This window comes from Balaenoptera musculus, chromosome 17 (genome assembly GCF_009873245.2).
Source record: "Balaenoptera musculus isolate JJ_BM4_2016_0621 chromosome 17, mBalMus1.pri.v3, whole genome shotgun sequence".
Classification (NCBI taxonomy): domain Eukaryota; kingdom Metazoa; phylum Chordata; class Mammalia; order Artiodactyla; family Balaenopteridae; genus Balaenoptera; species Balaenoptera musculus.
Genome location: NC_045801.1, coordinates 47,451,550 through 47,478,919, shown reverse-complemented (window position 1 = coordinate 47,478,919; position 27,370 = coordinate 47,451,550). Strand labels below are relative to the sequence as shown.

Sequence of the window (27,370 nt, the reverse complement as noted above, 5' to 3'; positions counted from 1 at the left end):
GGGAGAAGTGTACAGTTTTAAGGAGTATAGGGGCTTCCCTGGTGGCACAGTGGTTAAGAATCCACCTGCCAATGCAGGGAACACAGGTTCGAGCCCTGGTCCGGGAAGATCCCACATGCCACGGAGCAACTAAGCCCGTGCGCCAAAACTACTGAGCCTGTGCTCTAGAGCCTGTGAGCCACAACTACTGAAGCCCACTCACCTAGAGCCCGTGCTCTGCAACAAGAGAAGCCACCGCAACGAGAAGCCCGTGCACTGCACCAAAGAGTATATCCCACTTGCCGCAATTAGAGAAAGCCCGTGTGCAGCAATGAAGACCCAATGCAGCCAAAAATAAAATAAATAAAATAAATAAATTTTAAAAAATCACTTTAAGGAGTATAATTTTTGGGTTTTACATATAAGCTGGGACCTGAAGGATTAGTAGAAGTCAGTCAGGGGGAGGAGTAAGAGTAAGAAAGTTCTAGGCAGGAGAGTGGCTTATGTGAAGGCCCAGACTAGATTATAGGTAGCAAGTAAGGAGGCAGGTGGTGAGAGACAGGCTAGGGAGCAGCCTGTGAGCCACATTAAGGAGTGACAGCTTTGTCCTGAAGGCCTGGGAATAGGGGTGAGAATGGAGGCAACCTGGGTAATCTTCTCTCCAGATGAGAGGCCATGGTGGCTTCAACTTAGGGATGGCAGTACATGAGAGACTTGAAGTCTGGTGATATTTAAGAGATATATTGAGAGGTCTTGGTGATTGTTTGGTGGTAGGGGGTGAGGAAGGAAGATTGGGCCATGCTGAGGAGGTGAATGGCACCATCAGAATTGTGAGCAGGAAAGTAATATCATCAGGTGAGACTTGAGATGGGGATACTAGAGTGCAAGTAAAAGTGATAAGGGTCTGAACTAAGGGTGGTTGTTGGAGCTATTTAGGACTAAAATGAACTGAACTTAGTGGTTTGGGTATGTGGTGTGAGATGAAGCCCAGATTTCTATTTTTGACCCCTGAGCTAAGGGAAATGCTACTCTCTGAGAGAGAGCATTTATGAGAGGGAGCCAGAGGGAAGAGAGGGGTAAGTGATATATCTTGAACATGTTAAAGGGCCTCTAGGACTTCCAAGCTGGTATACAGATAATTTGATTAAGTTATAGAGGTGGCGGTGAGAATAATTCTGTCGGGAATGTTAGGGAAGCCTCAGCCTTGAATGATGAATGTTGAGTGATGGTGGGGATCAATTTGTTGTTTTTTTTTTTTTTTTTTTTGGTGGGGATCAATTTGTATAAAGGTAGAGAGGTAGAAACAATTTGTGTTTGGGGAACCCTGCATATTTTGTTTTTTTGAGTGTAAATTTCAAGGGGGAAAAGCAGAGGGAGATGAGGCTGGAGAGATGGACAAGAGCCAGGTCATAATGACTTGCTGTGCTGGGTGAAGCTAAGGAATCTGGACTTTATGCAGGGAGTCACTGAAGGATCTTAAGGGTAGAAGTACCATGAGCAGGTTTGCAGTACTCTGGAGTGCAGCATTGCAGATATGTTGGGGTAAAGGGAGACTGGAGGACAGAGACCACATAATGGATGATGTAGCATAGGCCCTTAGTATTTGTGAATGATGGAAGATAGGGACCTTTGAACTCAGGCAGTGGACGGAGAGTAAAGATACTGACTGGGGAGGTAAAATACATGGGACTTGGAGAGGGATGGAATATATTAGGTGAAGAGAGAGGATGTGAAGGAGTCACTGGAGGGACTCACATGGATGAATGGTAGCCTCAGAGCTCAAATATTAATGTGAAGAAATTTCAAAACAAACTCCCTTCCAAAACTATAAAGCTAACTTCGTAATGTTAAAAAAAATCTAGATCTCAGATTATTCCCCACAGGTCATTAAAAAGCACATCAAAAAAGGAGGGGAATTCTAAAGTTAGCCAGGGTTTCCTAGAGCTCATATTAGAAGGCATTTCATTGGTGTTTGGCAACACTTAGTTTTTAGAGAAAATTCCAGGTAGAAAATAATCAGCAATCTTAGCTGTCCTATATTCTCTTCCTAAGATGATAACTTACTTTGAGATTAGAAATGCCTGCGTAAATATAAGTAAGTGAAGAGTAAGGGGACAGCTATACTTTGATCCCTTCCAGCATGGGGAAACTCCCACATTGCATTGCATTGCATCTAAAACAGTGATAGAACTGTAGGCTTTCACAGTTTGTGAAATGATGTTGCCGTTTACCTTTAGCCCTGATTTATTTTATTCTCTGTGCTTCAAAATTGTATTTCCAACTGCAGATTAGATATCTCCACCTGAATAGTCCACAGGCATCCCAGGTGAAGCATTTCTAATACAGAACTGGTTATCTTCAATTCTCCACCTTGAATCTTTTCGTGTCAGCCCAGTCATTTCAGTAACAGCATCACTACACATGCAGCTATTTAAACTAGAAAACTCTGTCGTCTTCAGCTCTTCCCTTCTTGCTCACCATTTCCAGTTGGTTGGCTTCTGAGTTCAGGCTAATCGACATGTTAAATATGTGTGGTAAATGTTGTCTTGATTTCTGCTGTCCTCATTATTTCTCACTTAGACTAATGCCTTTTGTCTGACTCATATCTATTTCCTTCTAGCTCACAGTTAAATCTTATTCTTTCCAAAACACAAAGGCAATGCAAAAAGTAGCAGAGATATTGAGGTGAAGGTGAGAGAAGTGGAAAAGGCTCTGCCCGCCAAATGGCCTTGATCAAATGGAGAGACCTCTTTGTCTGCTTTTAGTGAAATAGGTCAGTGCGTGCTGAGGTTGGACTTTGAGGCAAGAAGAAATAATTGGATCAGGCAATATTAGGTACAATAGTAATTCACTATATCCTCATTTTCTGGGACCTTCCCATCTGCAAGTAATTTTATTTGCTAACTTCTTACCCCTTCTATGATGGCATCCAGTCTAAATCATCACCTCTTGCCTGACCTGGTATAAAAACATTATACTTACTCTCCCTGCTTCCAGTCTTGCCTCCTACATTCCATTCTCAACTTAGTAGCCAGAACAATTCTCTAAAAACTTAAGGCAGCTCATGTCAATCCGCTGCTCAAAACTTTGGAGAGTTTCCCACTTGACTTGAGTATAATTGTAAGTCCACGTAGTGATTGACTCAGCCTGTGTGATCCAGTCCCCTTTACCTCATTGACCTCACCTCCTGTCCCTCTTTCTCTTCCCTCCTTCTACTTCAGCCACACTGGCCCTCTGACTCTTCTTAATGTGCTAGGCATGCTTCCTTCTCAGGGCCTTTGCTTTTAGTTTTCCGTCTGCCTGAAAGGACCATGCAACTCATCCCCTCACTCCCTTTAGGTCTTTGCTCAGATGTCACCTCGGTGAGAACTTTGCTGACCACTCTATTTAAAATAGCAACACTCTACCCATATTCTATGCCTTATCTTATCAGCAACATATTAGCTTTTAATATACTCTATATTTCACTTAATTTATCTTCCCTCCCCCCCAAAGATAATCTCTCTGAGGGTAGAATATTGTATCTTTTTTGCTCACTGCTGTATTGCCATTGCCTAGAACAGTGTCTGGGGCATAGCAAATGCTCAGTAAAAACATGCTAAAGATAAATAAAATGAGTTAACACTATAATCATAATATCATGTTTATCTCTAATACTTCTTCATACAAGCAAATTCCCAAATCAGAACAAACCCTTTTCAAGGGTTTGTTATGCTATGTTGTAACCTGTTACATTGTAGACACTTATTAGGAATTTTTATTTCAAATGCGATTATTTTTACCTTTATAACCTTTCCTCTATGAGGTTGAGAAAATGCTTTAAAATAATAAGAAAAGAAAGTTTATATGCAAATATCTTGCTTAATTTATCTTTCATAAAGTACCAGGTAAAATTCCCTATACAAATCAATACTAAATAAATAAAAATTCATTTTAGCGCTTTTGGGAAATTAGAACACATTTTTTCATTATCACTAGGTAATGATAAACTCACCAGCCTACTTGTGCAAATTTCCTGATTCATCATCTTAATGTAATAGTTCTGGAGTTGGTGGCAGCCTTAAGTAAAACTGCCATTTATGCAGAGAAAGATTATTGTAAGTTGCTTAGATTATCATGCTTTGGCAAAAGGATACCAAAAAATGCTTTGTCAACATGAAGGTAAATGAAATATAATGACCGGCATGGAGGATTACCAGATTTGCAAATTTATCTTTAACAATTATTTTATACATGTTTTCAAATTTTATCTTTCACTAACTTTTTCCCCTGGTTAAAAAATCAAATCATATTTATTGAATAGGTTTTGAAATTACTAAGAACCAATCAAACTAACAAAAAGAACAAATAATCTTCCATTATCCCATCACCTAGACATACATAATAACTGTGAAAGGTAATGAATGGACTCTGAAGTCAGACACATCTTCGATTTGAGTCTTTACTACTTATTATTATTTGTCTTTAAAAATTAGTTACTTGACCTTTCTGTGCTTCAGTTTTCTCATCTATAAAATGGGAGTAACAATAGAATTTACCTTATAGGGTTGTTGAAAGTCCTTTGTAGACCTGGCACATGGTAAATATTGAATCTACTACTAACTGTTATTATTTTCTTCTAGTCTTTTTTCTTAGTATATATTTTTATTTATAGTTAAGAACATCCTGTATATTTCTTTTTTTACTTAGCATCATATTTTTTTTGGGGGGGGGGCGGGGGGGTGGATGGTTTTATTATGCAGATTGCCTCTTCTTCCGCTTCGGGGGGATGGAGAGGTCCCTTTGAGAGATTAACCCATTGATTCTGAGCAGAAAATTCCAAACTGATTAAGATTACATTTCTGAGGAAGGTTGAAACTGCAGTTAGGTTAGGTATTTTTTTTTTTTTTTTTTACAAGAGATAAATAGACTGACACCAAGCATTGTACATGGATGACCACAACAAAAGCAACAATGATTGCAATTACCAAACATGAAACACACTCATACTATGTCATAATATTGACATTCAGTCCAGTAATCCTCCACTGTAACAGCTCCTTTACTTTGCAGTGAAAATTGATTTGTATATTCTTTGCCTCTGAGTCCTTGTGGGATTTTTTTTTTTTTAATTCAAACAGAAAGTCACAAAAATTATACTCATCCTCATCAGTTCACTCAGTCCCATGTAATTAATTTTTTTAATTCATCATGATCTTTTGTTAGCACTTTTATGAGTTCATCAGTTTTTCATTAGAGTTCTGAAAATGCTTATTCATTCAGTTCAGCAGTACAGTCAGTTACCAGAAACCTGTACTTGTCAGAGTCTTTTCCATGAATTTCCTGAAGATGAAACCCTTTTATAGGAACATATTTACAAAAGCATCAGAGTACACCCAGAACTGTCTGTAAATGACAAAAGACTTAAAAATGACCATGGTTAAAGATTTGATGAAAGTTCATAATAATACAGTGACAAGAAAATTAGTTATTTCTGAGATACACCTTTTAAAGTAATAACTAGGATTATGACTTATAACATTATACCAGAACATATAAGATTTTTAGAAATTTCATGTAATGTCTGAAACATTTATATTAACATATTTCCATACAAATAACCCAATGAAAGTTTAGTATTAGTTGTTTTGTTTGTTTGTTTTTTTATACTGCAGGTTCTTATTAGTCATCAGTTTTATACACATCAGTGTATACATGTCAATCCCAATCGCCCAATTCAGCACACCAGCATCCCCACCCTACCGCAGTTTTCCCCCCTTGGTGTCCATATGTCTGTTCTCTACATCTGTGTCTCAACTTCTGCCCTGCAAACCGGCTCATCTGTACCATTTTTCTAGGTTCCACATACATGCGTTAATATACAATATTTGTTTCTCTCTTTCTGACTTACTTCACTCTGTATGACAGTCTCTAGATCCATCGACGTCTCAACAAATGACTCAATTTCGGTCCTTTTTATGGCAGAGTAATCTTCCATTGTATATATGTACCACAACTTCTTTATCCATTGGTCTGTTGATGGGCATTTAGATTGCTTCCATGACCTGGCTATTGTAAATAGTGCTGCAATGAACATTGGGGTGTATGTGTCTTTTTGAATTATGGTTTTTTCTGGGTATATGCCCAGTAGTGGGATTGCTGGATCATATGGTAATTCTTTAGTTTTTTAAGGAACCTCCATATTGTTCTCCGTAGTGGCTGTATCAATTTACATTCCCACCAACAGTGCAAGAGGGTTCCCTTTTCTCCACACCCTCTCCAGCATTTGTTGTTTGTAGATTTTCTGATGATGCCCATTCTAACTGGTGTGAGGTGATACCTCATTGTAGTTTTGATTTGCATTTCTCTAATAATTAGTGATGTTGAGCATCTTTTCATGTGCTTCGTGGCCGTCTGTATGTCTTCTTTGGAGAAATGTCTATTTAGGTCTTCTGCCCATTTTTGGATTGGGGTGTTTGTTTCTTTAATATTGAGCTGAATGAGCTGTTTATATATTTTGGAGATTAATCCTTTGTCTGTTGATTCGTTTGCAAATATTTTCTCCCATTCTGAGGGTTGTCTTTTCGTCTTGTTTATGGTTTCCTTTGCTGTGCAAAAGCTTTTAAGTTTCATTAGGTCCCATTTGTTTATTTTTGTTTTTATTTCCATTACTCTAGGAGGTGGATCAAAAAAGATCTTGCTGTGATTTATGTCAAAGAGTGTTCTTCCTATGTTTTCCTCTAAGAGTTTTATAGTGTCCAGTCTTACATTTAGGTCTTTAATCCATTTTGAGTTTATTTTTGTGTATGGTGTTAGGGAGTATTCTAATTTCATTCTTTTACATGTAGCTGTCCAGTTTTCCCAGCACCACTTATTGAAGAGACTGTCTTTTCTCCATTGTATATCTTTGCCTCCTTTGTCATAGATTAGTTGACCATAGGTGCGAGGGTTTATCTCTGGGCTTTCTATCTTGTTCCATTGATCTATGTTTCTGTTTTTGTGCCAGTACCATATTGTCTTGATTACTGTAGCTTTGTAGTACAGTCTGAAGTCAGGGAGGCTGATTCCTCCAGCTCCGTTTTTTTCCCTCAAGACTGCTTTGGCTATTCGGGGTCTTTTGTGTCTCCATACAAATTTTAAGATGATTTGTTCTAGCTCCGTAAAAAATGCCATTGGTAATTTGATAGGGATTGCATTGAATCTGTAGATTGCTTTGGGTAGTATAGTCATTTTCACAATGTTGATTCTTCCAATCCAAGAACATAGTATATCTCTCCATCTGTTGGTATCATCTTTAATTTCTTTCATCAGTGTCTTATAGTTTTCTGCATACAGGTCTTTTGTCTCCCTAGGTAGTTTTATTCCTAGGTGTTTAATTCTTTTTGTTGCAATGGTAAATGGGAGTGCTTCCTTAACTTCTCTTTCAGATTTTTCATCATTAGTGTGTAGGAATGCAGGAGATTTCTGTGCATTAATTTTGTATCCTGCTACTCTACTGAATTCATTGATTCACTGTAGTAGTTTTCTGGTGGCATCTTTAGAATTCTCTATGTATAGTATCATGTCATCTGCAAACAGTGAGAGTTTTACTTCTTCTTTTCCAATTTGTATTCCTTTTCTTTCTTTTTCTTCTCTGATTGCTGTGGCTAAGACTTCCAAAACTATGTGGAATAATAGTGGTGAGAGTGGACATCCTTGTCTTGTTCCTGATCTTAGAGGAAATGCTTTCAGTTTTTCACCATTGAGAATGATGTTTGCTGTGGGTTTGTCATATATGGCCTTTATTATGTTGAGGTAGGTTCCCTCTCTTCCCCCTTTCTGGAGAGTTTTTATCATAAACTGGTGTTGAATTTTGTCAAAAGCTTTTTCTGCATCTATTGAGATGATCATATGGTTTTTATTCTTCAATTTGTTAATATGGTGTATCACATTGATTGATTTGCATATATTGAAGAATCCTTGCATCCCTGGGATAAATCCCACTTGATCGTGGTGTATGATCCTTTTAAGTGTTGTTGGATTCTGTTTGCTAGTATTTTGTTGAGGATTTTTACATCTATATTCATCAGTGCTATTGGTGTGTAATTTTCTTTTTTTGTAGTGTCTTTGTCTGGTTTTGGTATCAGGGTGATGGTGGCCTCATAGAATGATTTTGGGAGTGTTCCTTCCTCTGCAACTTTTTGGAAGAGTTTGAGAAGGATAGGTGTTAGCTCTTCTCTAAATGTTTGATAGAATTCACCTGTGAAGCCATCTGGTCCTGGACTTTTGTTTGTTGGAAGATTTTTAATCACAGTTTCAATTTCATTCCTTGTGATTGGTCTGTTCATTTTTCTGCTTCTCCTGGTTCAGACTTGGAAGGTTTTACCTTTCTAAGAATTTGTCCATTTCTTCCAGGTTGTCCACTTTATTGGCATAAAGTTGCTTGTAGTAGTCTCTTAGGATGCTTGGTATTTCTGTGGTGTCTGTTGTAACTTCTCCTTTTCCATTTCTGATTTTATTGATTTGAGTCCTATCCCTCTTTTTCTTGATGAGTCTGGCTAATGGCTTATCAATTTTGTTTATCTTCTCAAAGAACCAGCTTTTAGTTTTATTGCTCTTTGCTATTGTTTTCTTTGTTTCTATTTCATTTATTTCCCCTCTGATCTTTATGATTTCTTTCCTTCTGCTAACTTTGGGTTTTGTTTGTTCTTCTTTCTCTAGTTTCTTTAGGTGTAAGTTTAGATTGTTTACTTGAGATTTTTCTTGTTTCTTTAGGTAGGCTTGTATAGCTATAAACTTCCCTCTTAGAATTGCTTTTGCTGCATCCCATAGATTTTGGGTCGTCGTGTTTTCATTGTCATTTGTCTCTAGGTATTTTTTGATTTCCTCTTTGATTTCTTCAGTGATCTCTTGGATATTTAGTAACGTATTGTTTAGCCTCCATGTGTTAGTGTTTTTTACGTTTTTTTCCCTGCAAGTCATTTCTAATCTCATAGCATTGTGGTCAGAAAAGATGCTTGATATGATTTCAATTTTCTAAAATTTACTGAGGCTTGATTTGTGCCCCAAGATGTGATCTATCCTGGAGAATGTTCCGTGCGCACTTGAGAAGAACGTGTAATCTGCTGTTTTTGGATGGAATGTCCTATAAATATCAATTAAATCTATCTGGTCTATTGTGTCATTTAAAGCTTCTGTTTCCTTATTTATTTTCATTTTGGATGATCTGTCCATTGGTGTAAGTGAGGTGTTAAAGTCCCCCACTATGATTGTGTTACTGTCAATTTCCTCTTTTATAGCTGTTAGCAGTTGCCTTATGTATTGAGGTGCTCCTATGTTGGGTGCATATATATTTATAATTGTTATATCTTCTTCTTGGATTGATCCCTTGATCATTATGTAGTGTCCTTCCTTGTCTCTTGTAACATTCTTTATTTTAAAGTCTATTTTATCTGATATGAATATAGCTACTCCAGCTTTCTTTTGATTTCCATTTGCATGGAATATCTTTTTCCATCCCCTCACTTTCAGTCTGTATGTGTCCCTAGGTCTAAAGTGGGTCTCTTGTAGACAGCATATATATGGGTCTTGTTTTTGTATCCATTCAGCAAGCCTGTGTCTTTGGCTGGAGCATTTAATTCATTCACGTTTAAGGTAATTATCGATATGTATGTTTCTATGACCATTTTCTTAATTGTTTTGGGTTTGTTTTTGTAGGTCCTTTCCTTCTCTTGTGTTTCCCACTTAGAGAAGTTCCTTTAGCATTTGTTGTAGAGCTGGTTTGGTGGTGCTGAATTCTCTTAGCTTTTGCTTGTCTGTAAAGCTTTTGATTTCTCCATAAAATCTAAATGAGATCCTTGCTGGGTAGAGTAATCTTGGTTGTAGGTTCTTCCCTTTCATCACTTTAAGTATATCATGCCACTCCCTTCTGGCTTGTAGAGTTTCTGCTGAGAAATCAGCTGTTAACCTTATGGGAGTTCCCTTGTATGGTATTTGTTTTTTTTCCCTTGCTGCTTTCAATAATTTTTCTTTGTCTTTAATTTTTGCCACTTTGATTAGTATGTGTCTCCTTGTGCTTCTCCTTGGGTTTATCCTGTATGGGACTCTCTGCGCTTCCTGGACTTGGGTGGTTATTTCCTTTCCCTTGTTAGTGAAGTTTTCGACTATAATTTCTTGAAATATTTTCTCTGGTCCTTTCTCTCTCTCTTCTCCTTCTGGGACCCCTATAATGCGAATGTTGTTGCATTTAATGTTGTCCCAGAGGTCTCTTAGGCTGTCTTCATTTCTTTTCTTTCTTTTTTCTTTATTTTGTTCCGCAGCAGTGAATTCAACCATTGTGTCTTCCAGGTCACTTATCCATTCTTCTGCCTCAGTTATTCTACTATTGATTCCTTCTAGTGTAGTTTTCATTTCAGTTATTGTATTGGTCATCTCTGTTTGTTCTTTAATTCTTCTGGGTCATTGTTAATCATTTCTTGCATCTTCTCAATCTTTGCCTCCATTCTTATTCCGAGGTCCTGGATCATCTTCACTATCATTATTCTGAATTCTTTTTCTGGAAGGTTGCCTATCTCCACTTCATTTAGTTGTTTTTCTGGGTTTTTTTCTTGTTCCTTCATCTGGTATATAGTCCTCTGCCTTTTCATCTTGTCTGCCTTTCTGTAAATGTGGTTTTTGTTCCACAGGCTGCAGGATTGTAGTTTTTCTTGCTTCTGCTGTCTGCCCTCTGGTGGTTGAGGCTATCTAAGAGGCTTGATGGGAGGCTCTGGTGGTGGGTAGAGCTGACTGTTGCTGTGGCGGTCAGAGCTCCGTAAAACTTTAATCCACTTGACTGTTGATGGGTGGGGCTGGGTTCCCTCCCTGTTGGTTGTTTTGCCCGAGGCAACCCAACACAGGAGCCTACCCGGGCTCTTTGGTGGGGCTAATGGCAGACTCTGGGAGGGCTCACGCCAAGGAGTACTTCCCAGAACCTCCGCTGCCAGTGTCCTTGTCCCCACAGTGAAACAGAGCCAGCCCCCGCCTCTGCAGGAGACCCCCCAACACCAGCAGGTATGTCTGGTTCAATCTCCCCCAGGGTCACTGCTCCATCCCCTGGGTCCCGATGCACACACTATTTTGTGTGCGCCCTCCAAGAGTGGGGTCTCTGTTTCCCCCAGTCCTGTTGAAGTCCTGCAATCAATTCCCACTAGGCTTCAGAGTCTGATTCTCTATGAATTCCTCCTCCCATTGCCGGACACTCAGGTTGGGAAGCCTGACGTGGGGCTCAGAACCTTCACTCCAGTGGGTGGACTTCTGTGGTATAAGTGCTCACCAGTCTGTGAGTCACCCACCCAGCAGTTATGGGATTTGATTTTACTCTGATTGCGCCCCTCCTACTGTCTCACTTTGGCTTCTCCTCTGTCCTTGGATGTGGGGTATCCTCCTTGGTGAAGTCCAGTGTCTTCCTGTCGATGATTGTCCAGCAGCCAGTTGTGATTCTGGTGCTCTCACAAGAGGGAGTGAGAGCACGTCCTTCTACTCTGCCATCTTGGTTAATCCTTAGGTTCTTAGCATCATATTATAAGCATTTTGTTGTTCAATTTCTAGTTGATGAATAGCCTTATCCTAAATCAGTGACTACATTTCTATTTCCTTAGGGTAAATTTTAGATATCTCAGAACAACTAATGGCAGCCCATTTAACTTATAAGAGTGCTGTAGCAGGAAATTATTGATTCTGGAGTTTTAATCTTATAACCATAACCTGATGGGGAATATCAGATACCTGAGTGATGTGATCATTAAACTCAGTAGGAGCTCAGTGAGTAGAGAGAGGCAGTATACAAGGTCGTTATAATCTTGGTTTTGCAAGTTGGGCAACATACTTAACGTCTCTGGGCCCCTCCTGAACAATGGGGTAAAAATAATACCTATCTCATGGAGTGGTGAAGATTAGTTTCTAATCCTGATAAATGGTAAACCTTAATGAATATTAGCTCTTTATTGTTTGTTATTATGGTTAACACTTAAAAGTTTGTTTTCATAATTAAAAGTGAGAGAATAGCAGTGATTTTGACAAGTAATATGAGAATAAGCTGTAAAATATAAGAGGGCAGTATAAATATTTTTCAGTTGAAAATGGTTTGATTTTTTCCCCCCGTTTTAAATATAACAAATATTTTTATCTGTTCTAAATTTGTTATCCAGAAGACAACATGGGAAGAGGCATTTGGTTTAATAAATCTTATAAAGGACTTTTTATAATTTCCTTCAGTGATTCCAAGATGGAATGTGATTTTTATCCAAATTATTCTTGTTAAAAAACAAAAATGCTTTATTTAAGTTTTTTTGAAGTTAAATTTAAGCTAAACACGTAAACTAATAATGCTAGCATTTATAGAGTGCTTTCTGTGTGCTACACAATTTTCTAGGTTTATTATTCATATTAACTCATGAAATCCTTATAATGTCCTATGAGGAAGGTTCTATTATTATCTCCAATTATAGAAGAAACTGAGGCAAAAAGAGATTAAGTAACTTGCTGAAGGTTACATGACTAGGGAGAAAATTCTGCCCTGTGTAGTCTAGCTCCAAAGCCCATGCTTTTAACCACTCTACTATGTTACTTAACATTCCAACAGAAAAAGAATAAAAATTGATTAAATACAGTACCAATATGTTTACAGTGAGTTTGTGTTGATCCAAGAGTTTGATTAATATTAAAGAGTATGTTTTAAAAAAATTCATATCTTTTGTGGGAATACAAGTATGCAAATTTCAATTCATTTTTTTCTTTTAGTTTTTTAGGTATGGAACAAAAATATTATATCAAAACAATGAAGATTTTCAGTCTAAATTCTTTCCACCCTTTCAAAAAGTGATGCTACCACCAAATAGTTTTCAAGGAAAAGTAGCATTCATTACTGGGGGAGGTACTGGCCTTGGTAAAGGAATGACAACTCATCTGTCCATTCTGGGTGCACAGTGTGTGATAGCCAGCCGGTAAGTCAGTCTCAGCAAGTTGCCTCGCAAGAGTCTATTGATGAATAATTCTGTGCCACAATATTGAAAACACTATTTGCCAGAGCTGTTTGATTTGCGTCGTAATCATCTATGAAATATCCTTTAGATTATTTAACTAAATCTCCTTGGAAAAAGTCAGTTATAATTTGTGATGATAGGGCTTCCCTTGTGGCACAGTGGTTAAGAATCCGCCTGCTAATGCAGGGGACACGGGTTCGAACCCTGGTCTGGGAAGGTCCCACATGCCGCAGAGCAACTAAGCCCGAGTGCCACACTACTGAGCCTGTGCGCTAGAGCCCGCGAGCCACAACTACTGAAGCCTGCGTGCCACAACTACTGAAGCTCGCGCACCTAGAGCCCATGCTCTGCAACCAGAGAAGCCACAGCAATGAGAAGCCCGTGCACCACAACAAAGAGTAGCCCTGGCTCGCTGCAACTGGAGAAAGTCCGTGCACAGCAATGAAGACCCAATGCAGCCAAAATAAATAAATTAATTAATTAATTTAAAAAAATAATTTGTGATGATAGAAATAATTGATTATGGAACTGATGATATATATATTTCACAAATTCAGTGATTGCATTTTTTCTGTATATGAAGTTAAAAAGTACTATATTGAGGCTGCTTTGTTTTCAGTGAGAGTGATTAAAATTACTGATTCAGTGGATAGTTAAACTTGTACCAGGATAATGGATATAATGCTTCCATTTTCTATAAGATGGGCAGATATTTCAAAACAGCTGTTGTGATGAATGTAGGGAAGGTGAGACCATGTGGAAAGAATTTCTTATTTAGGCATGTCCTGGTACCTTATAACTATGTAAGTCTAGAGGTTTAGAGACTGGTCAAAAAAATCTACCCCTTCTTCCAATTTTGAATAGTGTACAATTTTTAAGTAGGCTAAGTAGTAACCTGAATGACAAGTCACTATAATTTACAGGGGGCAAAAGGAATTTCTTTCAGATGTTGTCTTTAATGCAAATTGGCCAGAACATTTTTTTTTCATGTTGTAATGTGTTTAAGAGTGTTAAAATATTATTTTCTTTGTAACAGTACATAATTTACATTGTTTATTTTTTTGTGTTTCTCTCAAGAGCATAAGATTCTGACTATATATAGTTGTCCAGACCCATCAATTTGATCTAAAATCTACTAACGTAGATTTTATACATAACATAGTTTTTTTATAGTTTAACATAAGCTTACATCATTCCAGGAATGTATTTTCCTTCTAAAGCAGGCTTGGGCAAGGAAATACATAGAAATGAATATAATTAAGGAAATAATTTAAAATCTATGAGTAGATATAAAATAACTGGCTTAGAAGTAATTCAAAAAACTAGTGTCACATATATGAAAATTGCTTAAGTTTAACTTCTAGAAAATAAATGCATTCAAACTAACTTGTTTATAGATATAGCTTTTCTATTGTCTTAAAAATTCATGTCATTAAGCTGTAGATTCTCTTTTTTAATTTATGAAATTAAAAAGAAAAATATAACATGAAGTTATTTCAAAACTCATGCAAAGTACGATGTGTTTATTTCTAGAAAAATTGATGCTCTGAAAGCAACTGCTGAACAAATTTCTTCTCAAACTGGAAATAAGGTACCTTAAAAACAGTTACTTAAATCAGATTTAGGAATTATAGCATGCTTAAGTAATTTACTTATGCTTATGGATTAGGAAGTCTGAAAAAATAGGGTTCTTTTTTCCTCTTTGTTGTTTTGCAGGTTCATGCAATTCAGTGTGATGTGAGGGATCCTGGTATGGTGCAAAGCACTGTGTTAGAGCTGATCAAAGTCATAGGACATCCTGATGTAAGTGTAATGGTGATAAGGCGAAAGTATGAGGCCTTTGATGTTGATATCACCTACCAAGATGTATTAAGGAAATAAAATATTGATGTGAGCAAGTGCTGTGTTAAGAAACATCTATTTTCCATCGCTAGCAAAAAGCTAGCTCTGTTTAAATCAGGGAATAGATTAGGTGGACTGCTACACCATTTCCTTTCAGGAGTACTTAAAAAATACACTTACAATCATATAGAACAAACTTGATTTCACGTTATTTAATAAGATTATGAAATAAGAGCAGTTATCCAAGAGCACAATATCTAGTTTAAATGATTCATGCTCTTTGCTTTTTTTAAATAACTTTTGGTTATCTCTGTCAGTGGAGGAGAATAATACAAACAAGAAAACCTACAAAAAAACTCCGGATTTCTTCTTGTAAGACCTGAGATATGCATGGGTATTTTGCTTTTGTTTGGTTCACATATTGGGAAGAAACCATTTCTTCCAGTAGTCTCAAAGAGAGCACTTTTCTATGTTAAAGATATTTTCAGACAGACCAATAATATATTAATATATATTGTATATATATTATATTAATATATTATATTAATATATTGTATTATTGGTGGAATAATAATATTCCACCGATAATAAGTGGAATCTTTATTGATATTGAAGAAGCAGGTCATCAACCAAGAATTTCATTAGCTAAATTAAGCCAAAATGATACCAGAAATTAAAGGCATTTTAATGAAGATTTCTTGAAATAAAGTATAGTCACATGGTAGATATGATTAATCTATATTTATATTTTTAATAATAGACTCTACCCTAATTTTGAGATGAGGATTAGAATTCTAAAATTTGGTAAATAATAATAGGAAATTTTCACAGGCTCAAAAAAGGTAAAACTGAACCAAATCTCGTGGTATTTTTTCATAGCAGACTGTGAACTTTAGCTTTATTATATTATTTGGATTTATAAGTTTCAGAAATAAAAGCCCTTTAGGGAAAGTATTCTTCCTCATCTAAGTTTCTGTAACTTGCCTTAATCATTTATTAGATTGTGATAAACAATGCAGCAGGGAATTTTATTTCTCCCACTGAAAGACTGTCTCCTAATGCTTGGAAGACCATAACTGACATAGTTCTAAATGGCACAGCCTTTGTGACACTAGAAATTGGAAAGCAACTAATCAAAGCACAGAAAGGTATGTATATTTTTTCTTTACATGTTTATTGGATCCCTACTTGTGCAGGTTCTGTGCTAAGCCCTGGGATATGTAAAAACATCAGTGACAGTGTCTATTCTTGTACAACTCATAATCTAGTGGGGAAGAAAGATACTTAAATAGTTACCATATGCACTTAAATAGTTACCATATGCTGTGATCTAAGCTATATTAAATGTTATGTTTCAAGTGCATTGGAAATTCAGAGAAAGAAATAACTAACTCTCCCTAGGGGTGATTATCTTGTTGAGGAACAGAATGCAATTTTAGCTGAATTTTCAAAGATCTAGACATGGAGAAGGGGGAAGGAAAGGAAATGTAAATGTCCATGGGAAGAAGCTTGGTGTGGGAAAAGCAGAAGGGTTTAGGGACTGGTTACAGATGGGGAGGGAGATTAGTGGGAGATGATTATGGGAGGTGGGTTGGGTGTAATTGGGAAAGTTCCCAATACCAAAATGGGGAATTTGATGTTAATTTTGAGGAAATGGGGAATTATTTCCTTATGGCTTTTTCTTGAAGGTGTCTCATAAAGAATGTGACTTGATTAGAAAGGTTAGTGGGAACAATGTGGGGGCTAGAAAAGATTAGAGAGATCATTTAGGAGGGTCTTATTTTCCTTTTGTTAGGATAGATGGCATGGAGGATAAATTAGGAGATATTTAGAAGATAAGATCAATAGGCCTTACTGATTAGGTGAGAGAGTTTTTAGTTGGAGTGGATAGTTTAGATGATGATGACATCAATGAGAAAACTGGAAGGAGAGTAGATTCAGAATGTACTAGAACATTTTTGTTTAGTACTATAGGAACAGACTTCTTTAGAAAAGTTCATACAATATAAATAGTGAATATGTTTGTAATGTATTTATGTGGGTATATACATATATGTCTAGAACCAGTGTACATTTATTCATTTAACAGAAACTTACTGATTTTTGTGTACCAGGCCCTGTGCTGCATGCCCACATGACAGGTGACTAAGACACTGTCCCTGAGCAGGTTGTGGTTGGGACTTGAAGGATGGGGGTATTTTCTCAGAGAGGTTGGAGAGTATTCTGAACCAGGACAAGGAGGAAGAATCCTTGTGTTCCTTGAAGGATGTCCTCTGGGGCTTGAGGGGAATGGCATGGAGCTGACCAGTTTCCTTCTGTTGGTTCAAAGCCTTTGCCTTATTAGATTCAATTTCTTCTTCTTTACAGTGTGGATAATTCTCAAATCAGCTTGAGAAAGGATGTAGAAACAGACAGAAGGATGCTAGAGAGGCACTAGCTTTTTTTCAATGCATGTGCTAATAACTTCCATCTTTTCTCCATGCACTCATTGAAATTGAAACCCCAGGTCACTCATTCCCATTACAGCAAAGTGGATATGATTGAAATTTGGAATTTACATAATTTTTTTTTTTGATTTTTTTTAAAAGGGTGGATGATTGGGAAGGGAGACAGAGAAGTGTGGGCTGACTTCTCTCTCTTCTCTGTTCTAGGATCCTTCTATCTCTTCTCACTCGGCCTCTGTCTGATTTTCTCTCGCCATACCTCTTACTCATTTCTCTATTTGTTTCTCTCTGTCTGTCTGTCTGTCTCTTTCTCTCTCTCTGTCAACTCTTCACTTTTGCTTCTGTTTCTTTCTTCATCATCTTGGTCTCTCTCACCACTTGGTGTTTCTCTGCCTTGTCTCTTTTATTTCATCCCCTGCCCATCTGTGTTACTCTTGATTTCTCTCTGACTCTCCCTTCTTTTCTCATTATTGTCATTCATTTTAACATAGACTTTGATCTATTTTTATTCATCACATTGGTTAAAATTCTATGGGCTTCATTAAAAATACATTAGCTAAGACTTCTTAAAAGATGGAGCCAGTTTTTCTTCTTCCAAAATTCCTGTCGGTTATAGATGCTGTAACCTGACAGGGTTTTAAGGACTTGTATTAGTGAGCTGTGGAGAGTACAATGCACAGGGTCTATTCTGGTATTGGAGCGATAGTCAAGGAACTCAGGTGCTAATGACCTCTGAGGTGTGTCAAAGTGATAAATATGGAAGTCAGTTCAGGGAGCAGGCAATCTGTAATAATCTGTGATCAGAAGTATGTTAGGTGGTCTGGTATCTAGGAAGGCGGTCAAGGTAAGGTATCCGGGAAGTCAGACTAGAAAATATAAGGGCACCAGCAACTAGAAGGCAGATGCTCACTTGCTGGGGATAGGAATTGGTGATGAGGTGCACTCAGAGAGGGGCTAGCAGATGACTGAAGATCAAGAGAACTGTGGCCTTAGCAGGGGCAGAGAAGCTAAAATTAGAGGGACACTGTTAAAGTATGTTTCTAGGCAACACTGATGCAAAACTAACAATTTTGAACATATAAAAGATTTAGGAAACTCCTAAAGACCTTAGCCCAATATGCTCTTATAGCCACAAAGGTCAGTGAATATATGGCTGATCCTTTCTGGGGAGGATTTGAAATTATCATGCTGAGGTTCATTCATCACTAGGATGTCATGTATACATTTAAAATTTTTAGTAAATAGTGTGGAAAAGAGAACCTAATTTTATTAAAGAATTGAGAGAACTTGCAATGAGGAAAGACTAAAAGAATAATACAGAGTTTTATTTAAGAGTCTAGTCATGAAGGACATGGATAGGATAAATATTGAATTTTTCCTCAAACCCTAGAGATCACTAGAAGCAAGAGATACCTCTTGAAACTCTTAAGAGGTTATTTTAACCTCTTAAAGTAGCATTATTATTTAAGTAGCATTAATAACACTTTATACCACAATAGTGCTTTGTAATTTACAAAGTATTTTCATGTACCAGTATAGAATCAGTATGAAATGCAGGATTATTGTGTACTGAAATACAGATAGATTAAAGAAAGAGTAAATCAATGCATAATGTAGCTCTAATGTATGTATTATTTTTAGTTTGCTAAATGGGAGGAAACATTTATATATAGTGAAATCCACAGATTTTCTATATATAAGTTGATACAGAATTTTGATTGTTTTATAAATTTATACACTTAGGTAACCATTACCAAACCAAGACATAGAACATTTCTATTGCCTCCAAACGTTCCCTCTTGCCAATTTCTACTTAATCCTCACTATCTATGTTTTTAATCCATTTTTATTGAGTTGTTTCTCTTTTTATTATTTTAAAAATTCTAGATTTATTTTTTATTGAAGTAACATTGGTTTATAACATATATAAATGTTTCAAGTGTGCAGTATTTCTACTTCTACATACACTACAGTGTGTTTACCACTAAAAATTTAGTTTCCATCTATCACCATACAGTTGATCCCCTTTACCCATTCCTCCCTGCCCCTTCCCCTGGTAACCACTACTCTGTTCTCTGTATTTATGTGTGTGTTTTTGTTTGGTTTTTTCATTTATTTTGTTTGTGTGTGTGTGTGTGTTTGTTTTTTATAGTCCACATATGAGTGATATCATATGGTATTTGTCTTTTTCCATCTGACTTATTTCACTTAGCATGATACCCTCAAGGTCCATCTGTGTTGTCACAAATGGGAAAATTTTATCTTTTTATGGCTGAGTAGTATTTCTCTCTGTGTGTGTGTGTATATCACATCTTTATCCATTCAACTGTTGATGGGCACTTAGCTATTTTAATATCTTGACTATTGTAAATAATGCCATGATGAACACAGGGTTACATATATTCTGTATTCTTTGGATAAATACCCAGAAGTGGGATAGCTGGAAAATATGGTAGTTCTATTCTTAATTTTTTCAGGACTCTCTATACTGTTTTCCATAGTGGCTACACCAGTTTATATTCCCACTAACAGTTTACTAGGGTTCCCTTTATTCTGTATCCTCACCAACATCTGTTATTTATGGTCTTTTTGATGATAGCCATTCTGACAGGTATGAGGTGCTATCTCATTGTGGTTTTGATTTACATTTACCTGATGATTAGCAATGTTGAGCATCTTTTCATGTGCCTGATGGCCATCTATAAGTCTTCTTTGGAAAAATGTTTATTCAGCTCCTCTGCCCATTTTTTAAATGGTTTTTTTTTTGTTGTTGTTGAGCTGTATGAGTTCTTTATATATTCTGGATGTTAACCTCTTATCAAATGTATCATTTGCACGTATCTTCTTCCATTCAATAGGTTGTATTTTCATTTTGTTGATGGTTTCCTTTGCTGTGCAGAAGCTTTTTAGTTTGATGTAGTCCCATTTGTTTATTTTTGCTTTAGTTTCCCTTGTCTGAGGAGACATATCTAGAAAGATTGCTAAGACTGATGTTAAAGAGCTTACTGCCTATTTTCTTCTAGGAATTTTGTGGTTTCAGGTCTTAGATTCAATCTTTAATCCATTTTGAGTTGATTTTTATGTATGGTGTGAGATAGTGGTCTAGTTTCATTTTTTTGTCAGTAGCTGTCCAGTTTTCCCAACACCAAGTACTGGAGAGATTATCCTCTCTCCATTGTATGTTCTTTGCTTCTTTGTCACATATTAATTGTCTGTATATACATGGGATTATTTCTGGGCTCTACTTTCTTTTCCTTTGATCTGTGTATCTTTTTCTTTCATTCCATGCTGTTCTGATTACTATAGCTTTGTAATTTAGTTTGAAATCGGGAGTGTGATACCTCCAGCTTTGTTCTCTGTTCTCAGGAGTGTGTTGGCTATTTGCTGTATTTTGTGGTTCAATATAAATTTTAGATTTTTTTGGTTCTATTTTCATGAAAAAAGTCCTTGGGAATTTGATAAGGATTGCATTGAATCTATAGATTGCTTTAGGTAATAAGGACATTTTAACAAAGTTAATTCTTCCAACCCATGAGCCCAGAATATCTTTTCACTTATTTGTATCTTCTTCAATTTCTTTCAACAATGTCTTATAGTTTTCAGTGTATGAGTCTTTTACCTCCTTGGTTAAATTTATTCCTAGATATTTTATTCTTTTTTTTTTGTGATTGTAAATGGGATTGTTTTTTAAATTTGTCTTTCTGCTAGCTCACTGTTGGTGTATAGAAACACAGCTGATTTTTTCTATGTTGATTTTGTACCTTTCAACTTTACTGTATTACTTTACTATTTCTAATACTATTTGTGGGAGTCTTTAGGGTTTTCTATATATGAAATCTTATCATTCACAAATAGTGACAATTTTTCTTCTTCCTTTCTAATTTAAATGCCTTTGATTTCTTTTTCTTGCCTAATTGCTCTGGCTGGGGCTTCCAATACTATGTTGAATAAGAGTGACAAGAGTGGTTATTCTTTCCTTGTTCCTGATTTTAGAGTGATAGTTTTCAGTTTTTCTGCATTGAGTATGATGTTAGCTGTGGGCTTGTCATGTATGGCCTTTATTGTGTTGCGGTATGTTCCTTCTATACCAACTTTATTGAGAGTTTTATCATAAATGGGTGTTTAATCTTTTCAGATGCTTTTTCTTATTCTATTGAGATGATCATATGGTGTTTTAAAATTAAATTTATTGAGGTATAATTGATGTATAAAAAACCGTACATATTTAATGTATATATTTGTGTATACCCATGAAACCACCGTCCAATCAAGGTAATAAAACATATCCATCACCTCCGTGAGGTTTCTCATGTCCTTCTTCTGTGTGTGTGTGTGTTAAGAGCACTTATGTGAGAACTACTATCTTAATAAAACATTTTAAGTGCACAATACAGTATTGCTAAATTTAGGCACGATTTTGTACCTAAAGAGATTTTGCAGATCTCTAGAACTTATTCACCTTGCACAACTGAAACTTTATAGTCATTGAACAACCCCCATTTCCCCTTCCCACCAGGCCCTGGCAGCCACCATTCTACCTTCTGCTTCTATGAGTTTTACCTCTTTAGATACCTTATATAAGTGTAATCATGCAATATTTGTCCTTCTGTGATGGGCTTATTTCACTTAGCATAATGTCCTTCAGGTTCATCCATGTTGTTGCACATGACAATTTCTATTAAGGCTTAATAATATTCCATTGTATATGTATACCAAATTTTCTTTTTTTCTTTATCTGTCGATGGGCCTTTGCGTTGTTTCCATATATTTGCTATTGTGAATAATGCTGCAATGAACATGGGAGTGCAGATACCATTTCCAGGTCTTGATATCAGTTCTTTTGGATATATACCCAGAAGTGAGATTGCTGGATCATAAAGGTAGTTTTATTTTTAATTTTTTGAGGAGCCTCCATACTGTTTTCCATAGTGGTTGCACCATTTCACATTTACACAATGGTTGCACATTCACCATTAACAGTGTACAAGGTTTCCATTTTCTCCATATCCTTGCCAACATGTATCTTTTTTTTTTCAAATAATATCTTTCCTAACAGGTGTGAGGTGATATCTGATTGTGGTTTTGATTTGCATTTTCCTGATGATTAGTGAAGTAGAGCACTTTTTCATGTACCTGTTGGCCATCTGGATATCTTCTTTAGAGAGATGTCTATTCAAGTCTTTTGCCTATTTTTTAATCTGACTATTTGTTTTTCGCTGTTGAGGTGTTGGAGTTCCTTATAGAATTTGGATATTAACCTCTTACCAGATATGTAATTTGCAAATATTTTCTCCCATGCTATAGGTTGCCTTTTTTATTCTGTTGATTGTTTCTGTTGCTGTGCAGAAGCTTTTTAGTTTGATGTAGTCCCACGTGTCTATTTTGGCTTCTGTTACCTGTTTCCACATGCATCCTTGAAAAAAGAACAAAAATTTTATTCTTCTGTGTAACACCATACCATTATTTTACCTAAGAAAACTAATAATTCCACAATGTTTTATTATCCAGTTCATATTCAAATTTCGCCAAATGTCTCCACAAAATATTTTTTTTAATTGAAGTATAGTTGATATATAATATTATATGTTACAGGTGTGCAATATAGAGATTTACAAGTTTTAAAAGTTATATTCCATTATAGTTATTATAAAATATTGTCTGTATTCCCTGTGTTGTACAGTATATCCTTATAACTTATTTTATACATAATAGTTTGGACCTCTTAATTGTCTCCCCTAAATTGCCCCTCCCCACCCCCCTCTCTCCACTGGTAACCACTAGTTTGTTCTATATATCTGTGAGTCTGTTTCTTTCTTGTTATATTCACTAGTTTGTTGTATTTTTTAGATTTCCCATGTAAGTGATAACATACAGTATTTGTCTTTCTCTGACTTATTTCACTCAGCATAATACCCTCCAAGTCCATCCATCTTGTTACAAATGGCAAATTTCATTCTTTTTTTTATGGGTGAATAGTGTTCCATATATACACATATATATATATGTTCCATATATATTTTACATATATATATATATAAAACATCTTTTTTTTTTATTGGAGTATAATTGCTTTACAATGTTGTGTTAGTTTCTGCTGCACAATGAAGTGAATCAGCTACATGTATACCTATATCCCCTCCCTCTTGGACCTCCCTCCCACCCCCCATCCCACCCATCTAGGTCATCACAGAGCACTGAGCTGTGTTCCCTGTGCTTTATAGCAGGTTCCCACTAGCTATCTATTTTACACGTGGTAGTGTATATATGTGAATCCTAATCTCCCAATTCGTCCCACCGTCCCCTTCCCCCCACTGTGTCCACATGTCTGTTCTCTACATCTGTGTCTCTATTCCTGCCCTGGAAGTAGGTTCATCTGTAACATTTTTCAAGATTCCACAATATGTGTTAATATACAATATTTGATTTTCTCTTTCTGACTTACTTCACTCTGTATGACAGACTCTACATCCATCCACATCTCTACAAATGACCCAATTTCGTTCCTTTTTATGGCTGAGTAATACTCCATCATACATATGTACCACATCTTCTTTATCCATTCATCTGTTGTTGGAGATTTAGGTTGTTTCCATGTCCTGGCTATTGTAAATAGTGCTGCAATGAACATGGGGTACATGTGTCCTTTTGACTTATGGTTTTCTCACAGTATATGCCCAGTAGTGGGATTGCTGGGTCATATGGTGATTCTATTTTTAGTTTTTTAAGAAACCTCCATACTGTTCTCCACAGTGGCTGTATCAATTTACATTCTGAGTGCAAGAGGGTTCCCTTTTCTCCACACCCTCTCCAGCATTTATTGTTTGTAGATTTTTTCATGATGGCCATTCTGACTGGTGTGAGGTGATACCTCACTCTAGTTTTGATTTGCATTTCTATAATAATCAGTGATGTTGAGCATCCTTTCATGTGTCCCTTGGCCATTTGTATGTCTTCTTTGAGAGATGAAATTTAGGTCTTCCACCCATTTTTTTGATTGGGTTGTTTGTTTTTATGATATTGAGCTCCATGAGCTGTTTGTATATTTTGGAGATTAATCCTTTGTCCATTGCTTCATTTGCAAATATTTTCTCCCATTCTGAGGGTTGTCTTTTCATCTTGTTTACAGTTTCCTTTGCTGTGCAAAAGATTTTAAGTTTAATTAGGTCCCCTTTGTTTATTTTTGTTTTTATATTCATTCATTACTCTAGGAGGTGGGTCATAAAAGATCTTACTGTGGTTTATGTCAAGAGTGTTTTTCCTATGTTTTCCTATCAGAGTTTTATAGTGTCCAGTCTTACATTTAGGTCTTTAATCCATTTTGAGTTTATTTTTGTGTATAGTGTTAGGGAGAGTTCAAATTTCATTCTTTTACATGTACCTGTGCAGTTTTCCCAGCACCACTTATTGAAGAGACTGTCTTTTCTCCATTGTATATTCTTGCCTCCTTCGTCATAGATTAGGTGACCATAGGTGAGTGGGTTTATCTCTGGGCTTTTTATCCTGTACCATTGAGCTATATTTCTGTTTTTGTGCCAGTACCATACTGTCTTGATTACTGTAGCTTTGTAGTATAGTCTGAAGTCAGGGAGCCTGATTCCTCCAGCTCCGTTTTTCTTTCTCAAGATTGCTTTGGCTATTCGGGGTCTTTTGTGTTTCCATATAAATTGTAAAATTTTTTGTTCTAATTCTGTGAGGAATGCCATTGGTAATTTGATAGGGATTGCATTGAATCTGTAGATTGCTTTGGGTAATATAGTCATTTTCACAATATTGGTTCTTCCAATCCAAGAACATGGTATATCTCTCCATCTGTTTGTGTCATCTTTGATTTCTTTCATCAGTGTTTTATAGTCTTCTGAGTACAGGTCTTTTGCCTCCTTAGGTTTATTCCTAGGTATTTTATTAGTTTTGTTGCAATGATAAATGGGATTGTTTCCTTTATTTCTCTTTCTGATCTTTCATTGTTAGTGTATAAGAATGCCAAGAGATTTCTGTGAATTAATTTTGTATCCTGCAACTTTACCAAATTCATTGATTAGCTCTAGTAGTTTTCTGGTGGCTTCTGCAGGATTTTCTATGTGTAATATCATGTCATCTGCAAACAGTGACAGTTTTACTTCTTCTCTTCCAATTTGGAGTCCTTTTATTTCTTTTTCTTCTCTGATTGCTGTGGCTAGGACTTCCAAAACTATATTGCATAAGAGTGGTGAGAGTGGACATCCTTGTCTTGTTACTGATCTTAGAGGAAATGCTTTTAGTTTTTCACCATTGAGAATCATGTTTCCTGTGGGTTTGTCATATATGGCCTTTATTATGTTGAGTTAGGTTCCCTCTCTGCCCCCTTTCTGGAGAGTTTTTATCATAAATGCGTGTTGAATTTTGTCAAAAGCTTTTTCTGCATCTATTGAGATGATCATATGGCTTTTATTCTGTAGTTTGTTAATATGGTGCATCACATTGATTGATTTGCATATATTGAAGAATCTTTGCATTCCTGGGACAAATCCCACTTGATCATAGTATATGATCTTTTTAAAGTGTTGTTGGATTCTGTTTGCAAGTATTTCATTGAGGATTTTTGTATCTATGTTCATCAGTGATATTGGTCTGTAATTTTCTTTTTTTGTGATATCTTTGTCTGGGTGATGATGGCCTGGTAGAACGAATTTGGGAGTGTTCCTCACTCTGCAGTTTTTTGGAAGAGTTTGAGAAGGATGGGTGTTAGCTTTTCTCTAATTGTTTGATGGAATTCGCCTGTGAAGCCATCTGGTCCTTGACTTTTGTTTGTTAGAAGATTGTTAATTACAGTTTCAATTTCATTACTTGTGATTTTTCCTTTTATATTTTCTAATTCTTCCTGGTTCAATCTTGGAAAGTTGTACCTTTCCACGAATTTGACCATTCCTTCCAGGTTGTCCATTTATTGGCATATAGTTGCTTGTAGTAGTTTCTTATGATCCTTTGTATTTCTGCAGTTTCAATTGTAATTTCTCCTTTTTTATTTCTGTTTTATTGATTTGAGTCCTCTCCCTTTTTTTCTTCATGAGCCTGGCTAAAGGTTTATCAATTTTGTTTATCTTCTCCAAGAATCAACTTTTAGTTTTAGTGATCTTTGGTATTGTTTTCTTCATTTCTATTTCATTTATTTCTGCTCTGATCTTTATGATTTCTTTCCTTCTACTGACTTTGGGTTTTCTTTGTTCTTCTTTCTCTAGTTGCTTTAGGTATAAGGTTACATTGTTTTTTTGATATTTTTCTTGTTCCTTAAGGTGAGATTGTATCGCTATAATTTCCCTTTTAGTACTGCTTTTGCTGCATCCCATAGGTTTTGGATCATTGTGTTTTCGTTGTCATTTGTTTCTATGTATTTTTTGTTTTCTTTTGATTTCTTCAGTGATCTCTTGGTTATTTAGCAATGTACTATTTAGCTTCCATGTGTTTGTGTTTTTTTCCATTTTTTTCCCTGTAATTCATTTATGATCTCATAGCATTGTGGTTCGAAAAGATGCTTGATACGATTTCAGTTTCCTTAAATTTTCCAAGGCTTGATTTGAGACCCAAGATGTGATCTGTCCTGGAGAATGTTTCGTGTGCACTTGAGGAGAAAGTGTATTCTTCCACTTTTGGGTGGAATGTCCTATAAATATCCATTAAATCTACCTGGTCTATAGTGTCACTTAAAGCTTTTGTTTCTTTATTAATTTTCTGTCTGGATGATCTGTCCATTGGTGTAAGTGGGGTGTTAAAGTCCCCCACTAGTATTGTGTTACATCAATTTCTGGCTGTTAGCATTTGCCTTATATGTTGAGGTGCTCCTATGTTGGGTGCATATATATTTATAATTGTTATATCTTCTTCTTGGATTGATCCCATGACCATTATGTAGTGTCCTTCCCTATCTCTTGTAACAGTCTTTATATTTTATCTGATATGAGTATTGCCACTCCAGCTTTCTTTTAATTTCCATTTGTGTGGACTATCTTTTTCTATCCCCTCACTTTCAGTCTGTATGTGTCCCTAGGTCTGAAGTGGGTCTCTTTTAGACATCATACATATGGGTCTTGCTTTTGTATCCATTCAGCTAGTCTATGTCTTTTGGTCGGAGTATTTACTCTATTTACATTTAAG

General features: G+C 36.2%; 1 protein-coding gene across 2 annotated transcripts in view; it reads left to right on the top strand.

The window, feature by feature from the left end:
- DECR1 (2,4-dienoyl-CoA reductase 1) overlaps positions 1-27,370 on the top strand; it is a 72,449-nt gene that overhangs the window by 3,963 nt on the left and 41,116 nt on the right. For both annotated transcript variants that reach the window (XM_036830477.1, XM_036830476.1), the window contains exons 2-5: positions 12,715-12,917; positions 14,490-14,547; positions 14,673-14,759; positions 15,799-15,946. In XM_036830477.1, coding sequence (XP_036686372.1) covers positions 12,715-12,917; positions 14,490-14,547; positions 14,673-14,759; positions 15,799-15,946 — 496 coding nt within the window. The remainder of the gene's footprint in view (positions 1-12,714; positions 12,918-14,489; positions 14,548-14,672; positions 14,760-15,798; positions 15,947-27,370) is intronic.